General features: G+C 53.1%; 1 protein-coding gene across 1 annotated transcript; it reads right to left on the bottom strand.

The window, feature by feature from the left end:
- Positions 1-275: 275 nt before the first annotated feature.
- LOC121274046 (uroplakin-1a-like) lies at positions 276-14,086 on the bottom strand. The gene is made up of 8 exons (XM_041181183.1): positions 14,025-14,086; positions 11,168-11,266; positions 8,893-9,093; positions 8,110-8,184; positions 6,588-6,698; positions 5,290-5,469; positions 3,977-4,060; positions 276-1,103 (listed from the first exon to the last, which is right to left on the bottom strand). Exons 2-8 carry the CDS (start codon positions 11,231-11,233, stop codon positions 1,059-1,061), a joined length of 762 nt encoding a protein of 253 aa, XP_041037117.1. The 5' UTR covers positions 11,234-11,266; positions 14,025-14,086; the 3' UTR covers positions 276-1,058.
- Between the last annotated feature and the right edge of the window lie 879 nt (positions 14,087-14,965).

Consider the following 14,965-nt stretch of genomic DNA (forward strand, 5'->3'; position numbering starts at 1 on the left):
TCCAGCATCCCCCAGTGTTTTACTTTTAACCATTGGCTCCTTCCTCTGTCTGGGTAAGAAATGTTGGCCCTGCCAGTGATGTCCACATCCTGAGAACAAAGAAACTGGATCTCTCTCTCTCTCTCTCTCTCTCCACCGCCCCCCCCCCCTTGCCTCCCGAGAGACGGGATCTGAAAACCAGTCGATTGGCCTAAAGCGGGGAGGTGTAACAACCAGAGTCCCGAACCCCGATCGGAGATCCAGCTCCCAGAGCAACTCCCACTGGAAACCATCAGTCGTTGTGGAAAAGTTTAATGGTTTACATGAAATGTACAAGCATTTAAAACTACAATGTGTGAACCCAGCAGACAAAAAAAAAATGTTTGTTTTGCCTTAGATACACAAAGTGGGGTATTCATCGAGTGAAATCTGGATGCTGACACTCTCTACCCTGCTTCCCAGAGCCCTTCATACAATGGAGTCACTGTACAATTACTATCCTCTCAAAAAGCAAGGTTATATTTAAAAAAAAATATATATATATATATATATATATATATCTCTCAATCAGCATCATAGATCAGCGTGGGTGAATTAATCAATATCCAACCACATTAAATCCTAACCTAGTCCAGCATTACTCCTGATGTCAACCCCGCTTCATTCTGGAGGTGGGTGAAAACCAGTCTGGAGCATTAGGGGTTGTTGACAGACAGACAGACAGACAGAGAATCTCACCCCCACCACCCCCAGCCACTCTCTACCCACCACCCCCCCACCCTCTCCCAAAGGGGCTGGGTGAGCAAAGCCCTGGAGGGGACTTTAGCGTGAGTTTTGTAGTTTAACTGTCTCGATTGACAGTCTGTCCCATGTAACAGGAGCCCAGGTGGTCACCCCCCCCCCCACCCCCGCCGGATTTGGATAAAGCAGTGATTGAGGATTAATCGAGCGTCAAAACGGATGTACGCACAAACCAGACAAAACATTCATTTCTTAGCATTAAATAGGCAGGAGTCCAGATCTCCGGCCTCGTGTGTACACATCTCAACTGGTCAGCACGCCTCTGGGTGGGTGATGTTTTACAGGGTGGTGAGATAATACATAGTCAGGAGCAGGACCACAAACTGAGGGAGAGAGAGAGAACAGAGTTAATCCGGTTTGACGTGTCAGAATCACTGTTAGTCTGTAAACCGATTCTCATTCGACGGGCACCTGTATCAGACTCTCTCGGTGGGGGGGGGGGGGGGGTGAATGGCTGCAGTGTGGGGTTAGGGAGCAAACACACATTGTTGGAGACGCACACGCACACACACACACACACACACACAGCCATGGTCAGGTACGATGGGACTCCCTCCTATCTCCCTCTCTCACCATCACTCAGTCCTGTTATAATGCAGCAAAGATCCATTCTGCACAGGACGGTGCGGGTGGGGGGGTGGTGGTGTTGTTGTTGGGGGATCAGGGCAAAGTCCAATCAGTTCCAGTTTTACTGCCAGGTGACTGAATACAGCACAGAAGGAGGCCATTCAGTCCATTGCATCTGTGCTGGCTCTCTCCAAGAGAGAGAGAGAGAGACAGAGACACAGACACACACAGACACACACACACACACACACCCCACTTTCTCCCTGTGACCCTGCACATTTAAACAGATAACCATCCAATCCCCTCTCGAAACCCTCGATTGAATCAGCCTCCCCCGCACACTCTCGGGCGGAACGTTCCGGATCCTAACCGCTCGCTGCCTGAAAGAGTTTCTCCTCATGTCGCCGTTGCTGCTTTTACCGATCACCCTTCAACCCGTGTCCCTCTGGTTCTCCAACCTTCCCCCCCCAATGGGGGACAGTCTGCGCCCCCCCCACCACCCCGATCGACTCTGTCCCAGACCCCTCATGGTTTCGAACGCCTCGATCAAATCTCCTCTCGAGCTTCTCTCCTCCAAGGAGAACAGTCCCAGCTTCCCCGATCTATCCCCGGAACTAAAATTCCTCATCCCTGGAACCATTCTCGTGAATCTTTTCCACACTCTCTCTCTCTCTCTCTAAAGCCTTCACATCCTTCCTAAAGTGCGGAGCCCAGAACTGGACACAATACTCTAGTTGGTGCTGAGCCAGGGTTTTACACAGGTTTAACATAACCTCCTTTGCTCTTGTACTCTACGCCCCTATTAATGAAGCCTAGGATACTACATGGGCTTTATTAACAGCTCTCTCCGCCTGTCCTGCCACCTTTAATGATTTGTACACATGTACCCCCAGGTCCCTCGGTTCCTGCACCCCCTTTAGAATTTGTACCCTTTATTCTCTATTGTCTCTCCATGTTCTTCCTACCAAAATGAATCATTTCACGTGTCTCTCTATTAAAATTTGTCTGCCTCGTGTCCACCCATTCCACCAGCCCATGTGCTGTTCAAACCTTTGGCTATTGTCCTCACAGTTCACAAAGCTTCAGAGTTGTGTATCCCCCCCGACAACACAGACTTTGAAATTGTGCCCTGTACAACAGGGGTCTAGGTCACTGGAAATATATCGGCCGTTCCTTCACTGTCGCTGGGACAAAATCCTGGAACTCCCTCCCTAACAGCGCCGTGGGTGTACCTACACCACAGGGACAAAATCCTGGAACTCCCTCCCTAACAGCGCTGTGGGTGTACCTACACCACACGGACAAAATCCTGGAACTCCCTCCCTAACAGCGCTGTGGGTGTACCTACACCACACGGACAAAATCCTGGAACTCCCTCCCTAACAGCACTGTGGGTGTACCTACACCACAGGGACAAAATCCTGGAACTCCCTCCCTAACAGCACTGTGGGTGTACCTACACCACACGGGGACAAAATCCTGGAACTCCCTCCCTAACAGCGCTGTGGGTGTACCTACACCACATGGACAAAATCCTGGAACTCCCTCCCTAACAGCACTGTGGGTGTACCTACACCACAGGGACAAAATCCTGGAACTCCCTCCCTAACAGCGCTGTGGGTGTACCTACACCACACGGACAAAATCCTGGAACTCCCTCCCTAACAGCACTGTGGGTGTACCTACACCACAGGGACAAAATCCTGGAACTCCCTCCCTAACAGCACTGTGGGTGTACCTACACCACAGGGACAAAATCCTGGAACTCCCTCCCTAACAGCGCTGTGGGTGTACCTACACCACACGGGACAAAATCCTGGAACTCCCTCCCTAACAGCGCTGCGGGTGTACCTACACCACACGGACAAAATCCTGGAACTCCCTCCCTAACAGCACTGTGGGTGTACCTACACCACAGGGACAAAATCCTGGAACTCCCTCCCTAACAGCACTGTGGGTGTACCTACACCACACGGACAAAATCCTGGAACTCCCTCCCTAACAGCACTGTGGGTGTACCTACACCACAGGGACAAAATCCTGGAACTCCCTCCCTAACAGCACTGTGGGTGTACCTACACCACATGGACAAAATCCTGGAACTCCCTCCGTAACAGCACTGTGTGTGTACCTACACCACAGGGACAAAATCCTGGAACTCCCTCCCTAACAGCGCTGTGGGTGTACCTACACCACACGGACAAAATCCTGGAACTCCCTCCCTAACAGCGCTGTAGATGTACCTACACCACAGGGACAAAATCCTGGAACTCCTTCCCTAACAGCACTGTGGGTGTACCTACACCACATGGACAAAATCCTGGAACTCCCTCCCTAACAGCGCTGTGGGTGTACCTACACCACAGGGACTGCAGCGGCTCAAGAAGGCAAGAAAGGCAGTGGTACCAACACCAACGCCTGGTGAACCCCCACTATAACCCTTCATCCAGTCTGTGAAAAGCAACTGGGGGGGAGGGAGGAGAGAGAGAGAGCCTTAAAGAGACAGCGTCTTAAAAAAATGTCTTCAAGGGAATGGAAAGACAGCAGCTCTTATGACTAAAGCCCCTGAACACAATGCCAAAACCCTGGCAGAGAACGGACTCTGTAACTAACAGGTCTGTGCACATACCGTCCACATGAGAATGGCAAAGCCATACCACGCCACACCCCAAGCATAGCTGTTGATTGCAGTGCTGAAGTAATCAAAACAACCCTGAGGGGGGAAAACAATACTTTACATTAGAGTAAATTCAAAAAAAAAGTCCCAAGGTGTGTCACAGGAGCACCAGTCAGAAACAACACCAATACGTAATGAGAGAGCAGGACAAGTGACTCAAAGCTTACTCAATGAGGTCAGTTTTTAAGGAGCGCCTTCGAGGCACAGATGAAGATGTCGAGAGAGGGAATTCCAGAGCTTAGGACCCTCCCCCCCAACCAACGGCCTCCAATGGTGGAGTGATGGGAATTGGGGGATGGTCAAGAGGCTGGAATTGGAGGAGGTTACAGAGACGGGGAGGGTCGTAAGGGCTGGAGGAGGTTACAGAGATAGGGAGGGGTGTAGGGGCTGGAGGAGGTTACAGAGATAGGGAGGGTTGTAGTGGCTGGAGGAGGTTACAGAGATAGGGAGGGTTGTAGTGGCTGGAGGAGGTTACAGAGATAGGGAGGGTTGTAGTGGCTGGAGGAGGTTACAGAGATAGGGAGGGTTGTAGGGGCTGGAGGAGGTTACAGAGATAGGGAGGGTTGTAGTGGCTGGAGGAGGTTACAGAGATAGGGAGGGATGTAGGGGCTGGAGGAGGTTACAGAGATAGGGAGGGATGTAGGGGCTGGAGGAGGTTACAGAGATAGGGAGGGTTGTAGGGGCTGGAGGAGGTTACAGAGATAGGGAGGGTCGTAGGGGCTGGAGGAGGTTAAGGTTGAGATAGGGAGGGGGCCATGGATGGATGTGAAAATGAGAATCTTAAGTCGAGGCTATGTCCGACTGGGAGGCTGGTGTCGTCAGCGAGTGCTAGGTGATGATGGGGGGACGAGACTCAGTACGTGAGTTAGGATACAGGGAGGGGCTCAGTGCCTGGCCGCACAGATCGAGACGAGGTGAAGCATACAGAGGGTGGAATTATGCAGGCTGGTCAGAAGAGCATTGGAATAGCCGGGTCTCGGGGTGACAGTGGACGCAGAGATATCCGAATGGGGAAAGGAATAGGAACGACTGCAGTAGATGGTACAACACAGACAGATGAAGATCATGAGGCGGAAGGAAGAGAATTTGGAAGGGAAGAGCAGTGGCTGACGGTCATTGACAAGGAAGCGGGTCGGGGGAGTGAAGGCAGAACAAGGGTCGTAGGCCCGTCCCCAACAGGCAGGAGGGGAACACCCCTCCCCGCACCCCCCCCACCCCCACCCCCCACCCCCCACCCCCGGCGTGTCCTGAGCCAATAGAATCACCTTGTGATACAAGAAGTCCTGGTGACCAACAACACATCCCTCTTGGCTGATGATTTCCGAGTTGGCATTCCTCTTACAGCACTGAAATGGCCAGGGTGCAACAGTCTCATTGAAACTCTCTCGGAAGGAGGAAGTGTACTTGATCCAGTCCCCGGGTCCAGTCGAACCGCAGCATTGCTCCTGGAGAGGGAGGGACAGCGAGAGAGAGATTAAGGAACACACACACACACACACAGCGCTCTCTCTCCCCCTGCCTGAAGTAAGCAGAGGGAGGCGAATGGTTTGATGCTGTTAGGGTAAACTGCTAATTTCATTCCCACAACTGAAGGACAGAGAAATCATACACTCTCACTGTACATGAGGAGGCCATTCAGCCCATCGTTCCCGTGCTGGCTCTTTGAAAGATCTATTCAATTAGTCCCCAATCTACCCCCCCCTGCTCTTTCCCCCCCACAGACCTGCAAATGTTCCCCCTTCGAGTATTTCTCCAATTCCGCCCCCCCACCTCCCCCCCGTCTTTTTTGAAAGTTCCTATTGAATCTGCTTCCACCGCCCTTTCAGGCAGCGCCTTCCAGATCACAACAACTCGCTGTGTCAAAACAAAATCCTCCTCATCTCCCCCCTCTGGTCCTTTCCCCGATTCTCTTCAATCTGTGTCCCTCTGGTTACCGACCCTCCTGCCACTGGAAACACTTTCTCCTCATCGACTCTATCCAGACCCCACTCCTGATGTCAGACGCCCCGATTCAATCTCCCCATTAACCTTCTCCGCTCCGCATGTGAAAGTTTGGAGGGACGAACACGTTACTCCCTTCACACATCCCATAACGTGACCACCGGGAGGGTATCAGGGTTTGGACAAACTCATGTTAACCTGCCAACCAAAAGCTAGGAGCACTGAGGGCGTGCAGGAGTCCCCTCCCCCCCACCCCCAAAAAAATCATACGTTTCTCCCCCAAAAATCACACGTCCCCACCCCTCCCCCCCCCCCACAAAATCACACACCCCCCTGAATAGGCCTCCTCCTGTCGCTGTGTAACAGGCTCGAGGGGACAGAATGGGCCTCCTCCTGTCCCTGTGTAACAGGAATATAAATTGAGAGTTTATTCCTGCTGATTCCCAAACTCATCCCTCGGATTCCCACGATGGTGGGGTCAGAGGTCCCCGGTAACCTCTGGCGCTAATGTCCGCCCTCCGACAATGTCCGATTGCTCCTTCCCTCCGGGTTGTGCGGTCATAGAGAAGACCGGCCCTTTGGGACATGGGGGTAGTTCCAGACTCTGCATCGTTCCCCTTACCTGGGGCATGACGTGGTTCCACATGGCGGTGAGATCACGGCCTGAGTTCGAGGATGAGTCACCATAAAACTGCAACATCTGCTTCATCACAAAGTTAGGATTTGAAGTGAGCTGTGGAGTTGGGGACAAAAGGGGGTTCAGTGAGCGAGTTTCACCAGGGGTGAGCCAACTGGCTCCGAGTGGCACCATCAGGGGCCCAACACCTCCACCCCCATTCAGACATCAACACGCTCCCCTCCCCTGACCCAACACCCTCTTGTACAACGGAGACTGCCTCTCCCTTCATTGGCACCCAAGTCACCATCTTCAACGTTCACTCCCTCCACCACCGATGCACAGTAGCAGCAGTGTGTGTACCATCTACAAGATGCACTGCAGCAACTCACCAAGGCTCCTTCAACAGCACCTTCCAAACCCACGACCTCTACCATCTAGAAGGACAAGGGCAGCAGACACATGGGGAACACCACCACCTGGAAGTTCCCCTCCAAGTCACTCACCATCCTGACTTGGAAATTTATCGGCCGTTCCTTCACTGTCGCTGGGTCAAAATCCTGGAACTCCCTCCCTAACAGCGCTGTGGGTGTACCTACACCACACGGGCAAAATCCTGGAACTCCCTCCCTAACAGCGCTGTGGGTGTACCTATACCACATGGGACAAAATCCTGGAACTCCCTCCCTAACAGCGCTGTGGGTGTACCTACACCACACGGGCAAAATCCTGGAACTCCCTCCCTAACAGCGCTGTGGGTGTACCTATACCACATGGGACAAAATCCTGGAACTCCCTCCCTAACAGCGCTGTGGGTGTACCTGCACCAAACGGGGACAAAATCCTGGAACTCCCTCCCTAACAGCGCTGTGGGTGTACCTACACCACAGGGGACAAAATCCTGGAACTCCCTCCCTAACAGCGCTGTGGGTGTACCTACACCACACGGGACAAAATCCTGGAACTCCCTCCCTAACAGCGCTGTGGGTGTACCTACACCACACGGACAAAATCCTGGAACTCCCTCCCTAACAGCACTGTGGGTGTACCTACACCACAGGGGACAAAATCCTGGAACTCCCTCCCTAACAGCGCTGTGGGTGTACCTACACCACATGGACAAAATCCTGGAACTCCCTCCCTAACAGCGCCGTGGGTGTACCTACACCACAGGGACTGCAGCAGCTCAAGAAGGCAGCTCACCCACCACCTTCTCAAGGGGCAATTAGGGATGGGCAATAAATGCTAGACCCAGCCAGCGACAGTCATGTCCTGAGAATGCAGTCTTGAGCTGACTGTCCCTTTCTGACTCGGGATAGAAACATAGAAACTAGGAGCAGGAACCTGCTCTGCTATTCAATATGATCATGGCTGACCCTCTATCTCAACGTCATATTCCCACTTTCTCTCCAATACCCCTTGATGCCCCCAATATCTAAATAATGATCCATTGTTTCTCTGGATAGGGAGGAAGATCAGGTCTGATGCAGGTTATTGTGATGGAGCTGTTCCATTCTCCTGTACTTACATAATCTCGGTGTGTGATGGCAGTGATACAGGACGCAGATTCAAAGATGTAGACAATGACCATTAACACCAGGTACTGGGGGAAGGAGAGACACAACGACAGTGTCAGTATTAACATCCCCACACAGGAATAAGACCCCCTTCCCAGGAATAAAACCCCCTTCCCCCCACCTTCCCAGCAATAAAACCCCCTTCCCCCCCCCATTCCCGGCAATAAAACCCCCTTCTCCTCCCACCCCCACCACCCGCCCAGCAATAAAACCCCCCACCCCCTTCCCCCCCACCCAGCAATAAACCCACCCCCCTCCCCCAAACCCCACTGGGGCATTTGTTGCTGGAGGTGATCACTGAATCTGCAGCATAAACCCTGACCGCCCCCCCACCCCACCCAAACCCTCCCTCCCTCCCCACAGTGGCCCCGAGTCCAATTCTAGCCCCTGGAACCCTCCCCCCCAGAGCAGCTCACTTCGCACAGGAAGATCCCAGGCCGTGTGCATGCGTGACTCAGTCCCTGGGTGAGATCAGGCTCAGGGAGCAGAGGCCAGGGCAGGGATGGGTAGGGGGTGGGGAGTCTGGGATCTTCCTGTGCCTCTGTCGGATCCTCACCCCCCCACCCTGTAGTCCCCAAACCCCATTCCCCCAAACCCCCCCCAATGCCCAAACCACCACCCCCCCCCCGCCTCCAATATCCCGCTAAACCCCATCACCACACCGCCCCCACCCCCCCACCTCAACTCCACTTCCTCTGTACCCACCAGCAGCCTTCCCCTTCCCCCCCACTCACCGTGATCACCATCGTCCGGCTCTCGCTCAGGACAGCCAAGATCCCGAAGATGGCCAGGCAGAAAAAGGCAAAGCCAGTAAAGATGGCAATCCAAGCACCGGCGAAGACATCATCTTTACCGGAGGCTCCCAGGATGGGGTAGACCCGGAACTGATCGGTCACCACCCAGATGGTCTCGGCAAACAGGGCGATGGAGGCGAGCTGCGGAGAGCGGAGACACTTCAACCCACGTCGGCATGGCAACACGAGCGGACCGGACCGGACCGGAGACAAGCAACGATCCCAAAACCATCACCCAAGCCCAACCCCCCCCCCCCATCCCTCCCTCCCCACCATCGTTCCCCTCGGAGCGGAGAAGGTTAAGGGGGAGATTGAATCGGGACGTTCCACATCGGGAGGGGGATTTGGATAGAGTCGATGAGGGGAAAGTGTTTCCAGCGGCAGGAGGGTCGGTAACCAGAGGGACACAGGTTGAAGAGAATCGGGGAAAAGGACCAGAGGGGGGAGATGAGGAGAATTTGTTTTGACACAGCGAGTTGTTGGGATCTGGAAGGCACTGCCTGAAAGGGCGGTGGAAGCAGATTCAATAGGAACCTTCAAAAAAAATGGGGGAATTTCAAACACCCCCACCTGGAAGTTCCCCTTCAAGTCACTCACCATCCTGACTTGGAAATATATCGGCCGTTCCTTCACTGTCGCTGGGTCAAAATCCTGGAACTCCCTCCCTAACAGCGCTGTGGGTGTACCTACACCACAGGGGACAAAATCCTGGAACTCCCTCCCTAACAGCGCTGTGGGTGTACCTACACCACATGGACAAAATCCTGGAACTCCCTCCCTAACAGCGCTGTGGGTGTACCTACACCACATGGACAAAATCCTGGAACTCCCTCCCTAACAGCACTGTGGGTGTACCTACACCACATGGACAAAATCCTGGAACTCCCTCCCTAACAGCGCTGTGGGTGTACCTACACCACAGGGACTGCAGCGGCTCAAGAAGGCAGCTCACCCAGCACCTTCTCAAGGGGCAGTTAGGGATGGGCAATAAATTCTGGGCCCAGCCATCGAAACCAACATCCCAGGAATGAATTTAAATAATTATCTAATTGAAGGATGCTCAACTAAAAACCAAACAGAATTTACTCCCACATTGAATTTTTTTTTTTACATCTGGTGATGAGAAATGTTCAGATGAAAATGTGTTAAAATTGTGGGTTTTTTTGTGGGTAAATGATGCTGTTTCTCCGGGGTTGCACACAGCAGTTCCCCCAGAGATTGACCCTCTAATCCTGGAGATTGTGGGCCGATCCTGGAGTCCCTCGCTCCTGTTCAGAGACATGAGGACCCTTGCCCAGCCCACAGGGAGTGGGAGACGGACACTAGCACAGCCAGAGCAGCTCCCCCAACCTGTCGGGTGACATTCCAGACAGAGGAAGCACATTCCAGTTTGACGCAGCACCAACACAGCCACCTGTTCACACTCCACCCAGTGACACACTCCAACATTAAACCCCTCAACGCAGCTCACAAAAAGGTCAGAGATGTCAGCACGAGGGAGATCATTTACTGCTGGCCCCTGTGTAACATACCAGAGAGATACATCCCTCATTCATCGGTACACACACAGGCGGACACACACACACACACAGGCAGGCAGACGGACACACACACACACACGGACACACACACACACACGGACACACACGGACACACACGGACACACGGACACACGGACACACGGACACACGGACACACGGACACACGGACACACGGACACACGGACACACGGACACACGGACACACGGACACACGGACACACGGACACACGGACACACGGACACACGGACACACGGACACACACACACACGGACACACACACACACGGACACACACACACACGGACACACACACACACGGACACACACACACACGGACACACACACACACGGACACACACACACGGACACACACACACACGGACACACACACACACGGACACACACACACACGGACACACACACACGGACACACACACACGGACACACACACACACGGACACACACACACACGGACACACACACACACGGACACACACACACACGGACACACACACACACGGACACACACACACACGGACACACACACACACGGACACACACACACACGGACACACACACACACGGACACACACACACACGGACACACACACACAGACACACACACACAGACACACACACACAGACACATGTTTTGCGTGTCCGATGTCACTTACCATAATAACTATTTTGCCAAAGATTAGGATGGCTTTGAAAACAGGTGAGGCAGTGGACTCCCCCATCTCTGCTGGTCAATCTTCCACTCGAGTGTCACACTACGGAGAGAAAACAACCAGTTACAACAGGGGTTTCCAACACAACACAGAAACAGGCCATTCAGCCCATCTGCTCCGTGCTGGTGTTCCTGCTCCACACCAGCCTCCTCCCACCCCCCTTCTCCATCTCACCCCATCCCCATATCCTTCTATTCCTTTCTCTCCCTCATGTGTTTATCCAGCTTCCCCCTTAAACACATCGACACTATTCACCTCGACCACTCCCTGTGGGAGCGAGTTCCACATTCTCCCCACTCTCTGGGTAAAGAAGTTTTTCCTGAATTCCCCACGGGGTTTATCAGTGACGATCTTATATCGATGGTCCCCTAGTTCTGGTCTCACTCCGACAAGTGGAAACATCTTCTCTACGTCTACCCCATCGAAACCCTTTCATCCATTTAAAGACCTCGATCAGGTCACCCCCTCAGACTTCTCTTTTCTCTATAAACCTCCTTATCACTGTAACCTCCTCCAGCCCCTACAACCCTCCCTATCTCTGTAACCTCCTCCAGCCCCTACACCCCTCCCTATCTCTGTAACCTCCTCCAGCCCCTACACCCCTCCCTATCTCTGTAACCTCCTCCAGCCCCTACACCCCTCCCTATCTCTGTAACCTCCTCCAGCCCCTACACCCCTCCCTATCTCTGTAACCTCCTCCAGTCCCTACAACCCTCCCTATCTCGGTAACCCCCTCCAGCTCCTACAACATTCCCTATCTCTGTAACCTCCTCCAGCCCCTACAACCCTCCCTATCTCTGTAACCTCCTCCAGCCCCTACACCCCTCCCTATCTTTGTAACCTCCTCCAGCCCCCTACAACACTCCTTATCTCTGTAACCCCCTCCAGCCCCTACACCCCTCCCTATCTCTGTAACCCCCTCCAGCCCCTAGGACCCTCCCTATCTCTGTAACCTCCTCTGGTCCCGACATCCCTCCCTCACACAGTTGAGAATGCCTTGCTGGCCCAGGGACTTGGGGCAGAGGAACCTCGGTGAACAGTAAGAGCTGGGCGGGATGGTGGTGGTGAGTTGTGGGGGGGGGGCAGGGGTTGGTGAAGATGTGAAAGACCCAATGGATTAATCCCTCACCCAACATCGCCAAAAGAAACTCACTCCCACCCCACCCCACCAAAAGATATTCTGTGTCATTATCACATTGCTGTTTGTGGGATCTTACTGTGCACAAATTGGCTGTTTCCTACATTTCAATAGTGACCTCACTGTAAAAACAAAGTCCTTCATTGTCTGTGAGACACTTTGGGACATCCTGAGGTGGTGACAGGCGCTAGAGAAATTTAGGTTTGTTAAACCATGAGGCAGATCTGAATCACCACCCTGACACATCAGCGAACAACACCCCACACAGCTCCACACACAAACCAGGAGAGCTGGCCAAATGGGTTCAACATTTCACCTTCCTCGATATGCAAATGATCAATAATTCCACAAATTACCACACCGCAAACATTTTCACACAAACTCTTCCAAAAGAGTCTCTCTCTCTCTCTCTCTCCCCTCCCCAGGTTAATCAGAGTCTCTCTCTCTCTCTCTCCCCTCCCCAGGTTAATCAGAGTCTCTCTCTCTCTCTCTCTCCCCTCCCCAGGTTAATCAGAGTCTCTCTCTCTCTCTCTCTCCCCTCCCCAGGTTAATCAGAGTCTCTCTCTCTCTCTCTCTCTCCCCTCCCCAGGTTAATCAGAGTCTCTCTCTCTCTCTCTCTCTCCCCTCCCCAGGTTAATCAGAGTCTCTCTCTCTCTCTCTCTCTCCCCTCCCCAGGTTAATCAGAGTCTCTCTCTCTCTCTCCCCCCTCCCCAGGTTAATCAGAGTCTCTCTCTCTCTCTCTCCCCTCCCCAGGTTAATCAGAGTCTCTCTCTCTCTCTCTCCCCTCCCCAGGTTAATCAGAGTCTCTCTCTCTCTCTCCCCTCCCCAGGTTAATCAGAGTCTCTCTCTCTCTCTCTCCCCTCCCCAGGTTAATCAGAGTCTCTCTCTCTCTCTCTCCCCTCCCCAGGTTAATCAGAGTCTCTCTCTCTCTCTCTCCCCTCCCCAGGTTAATCAGAGTCTCTCTCTCTCTCTCTCCCCTCCCCAGGTTAATCAGAGTCTCTCTCTCTCTCTCTCCCCTCCCCAGGTTAATCAGTCTCAATCTCTCTCTCCCCCCCTCCTCCTCACCTCCAAATTAATCAGAGTACATCTCTTTTCTTTCCCTCCCTTCCAGATTACTCAGAGAATCTCTCTCTCTCTCTCTCTCTGCCAGGGAAAGTGTCACATCTTTCCTCAGTTTAATTATGAGAGAATTGAATTCTCAGTGAAAGGTTTAAAAAGCTTGATTAGAATACGAGGGAGGGAGAGCAGAGAGAGAGATACAGTCCACACGACAGTCAGACAGTGGGATCTGCCTGTTCACTGGGTGTTCACTCCTTCAGATCTCTGCAAGGACAGAGCCCAATTTCACACAAATCAGAGATACCAACCCAGATTAAATTCAGCAATCCCATCGTTTACATTTCAGTTTAAATAGAGTTCCAAACTCTGGAGTAGCTGCAAAATTTAATTAAAGGGGAATTTTAATAGTGGTTTCATTCTCACCCCTACTCTTCTGCTCCCAGAGTCTCCCTCTCTCTCTCTCCCACCCCTTCACTCACACTTTTCTCTCTCTCTCTCTTCCCCACACTCTCTTTCTCCCACTCCCCACCTTAGGCTGACCCACTCCCTCTATCTCTAAACACATGAATTCTTCACTTTATTGCAACCCCAAAGCCAGCTCACCTGTTTCCACCTGCTTCTCCTCCCAGTCAATGACACCACCTAAGTAGTGAAACAGACTCCTCTCACTTAACAAGCTTGAACAACCTGTTTCCCCACTCTGAGCTGGGAGATTCAAGACGTGGAGTGCGGATACCTCAGGTCTCCTGGACTGGGGCTGCCTGGACTGACAGTGCAACAAAGTCCAAATCCACCGAGGGGCAGCAGCTCACACACCCAGACACTGTGTCCAGACCAGATCTCAGCCTGGATTAAATCTCACAGCCTCGTCTCTAAACCCAACAACAATCCCCCCTTCAATCAGTGTGTGTGGGACCCGTACCCCAGAGAGAATCAGTGTGTGTGTGGGACCTGCACCCCAGTGAGAGTCAGTGTGTGTGGGACCCGTACCCAGTGAGAGTCAGTGTGTGTGGGACCCGTACCCCAGAGAGAGTCAGTGTGTGTGGGATCTGTACCCCAGTGAGAGTCAGTGTGTGTGGGACCCGTACCCCAGTGAGAGTCAGTGTGTGTGGGACCCGTACCCCAGGGAGAGTTAGTGTGTGTGGGACACGTACCCCAGTGAGAGTCAGTGTGTGTGGGACCCGTACCCAGTGAGAGTCAGTGTGTTTGGGACACGTACCCCAGTGAGAGTCAGTGTGTGTGGGACCCGTACCCAGTGAGAGTCAGTGTGTGTGGGACCCGTACCCCAGTGAGAGTCAGTGTGTGTGGGATCTGTACCCCAGTGAGAGTCAGTGTGTGTGGGACCCGTACCCCAGTGAGAGTCAGTGTGTTTGGGACACGTACCCCAGTGAGAGTCATTGTGTGTGGGACCCGTACCCCAGTGAAAGTCAGTGTGTGTGCGACACGTACCCCAGTGAGGGTCAGTGTGTGTGGGACCCGTACCCCAGTGAGAGTCAGTGTGTGTGGGACCCGTACCCCAGTGAGAGTCAGTGTGTGTGGGACCC

The sequence above is a fragment of the Carcharodon carcharias genome, assembly GCF_017639515.1.
Source record: "Carcharodon carcharias isolate sCarCar2 chromosome 29 unlocalized genomic scaffold, sCarCar2.pri SUPER_29_unloc_2, whole genome shotgun sequence".
Classification (NCBI taxonomy): Eukaryota; Metazoa; Chordata; class Chondrichthyes; order Lamniformes; family Lamnidae; genus Carcharodon; species Carcharodon carcharias.

Bases quoted from the DNA above. Each gene is read 5' to 3' on its own strand.
- LOC121274046 (XM_041181183.1), bottom strand. From the start codon at position 11,233: ATGGGGGAGTCCACTGCCTCACCTGTTTTCAAAGCCATCCTAATCTTT. The intron at 9,094-11,167 runs GTAAGTGACATC...CGCTCTCCGCAG, and splicing joins TTGGCAAAATAGTTATTATG to CTCGCCTCCATCGCCCTGTT. The intron at 1,104-3,976 runs GTATGTGCACAG...TCTCTCCCTCAG, and splicing joins TTGCCATTCTCATGTGGACG to TTTGTGGTCCTGCTCCTGAC.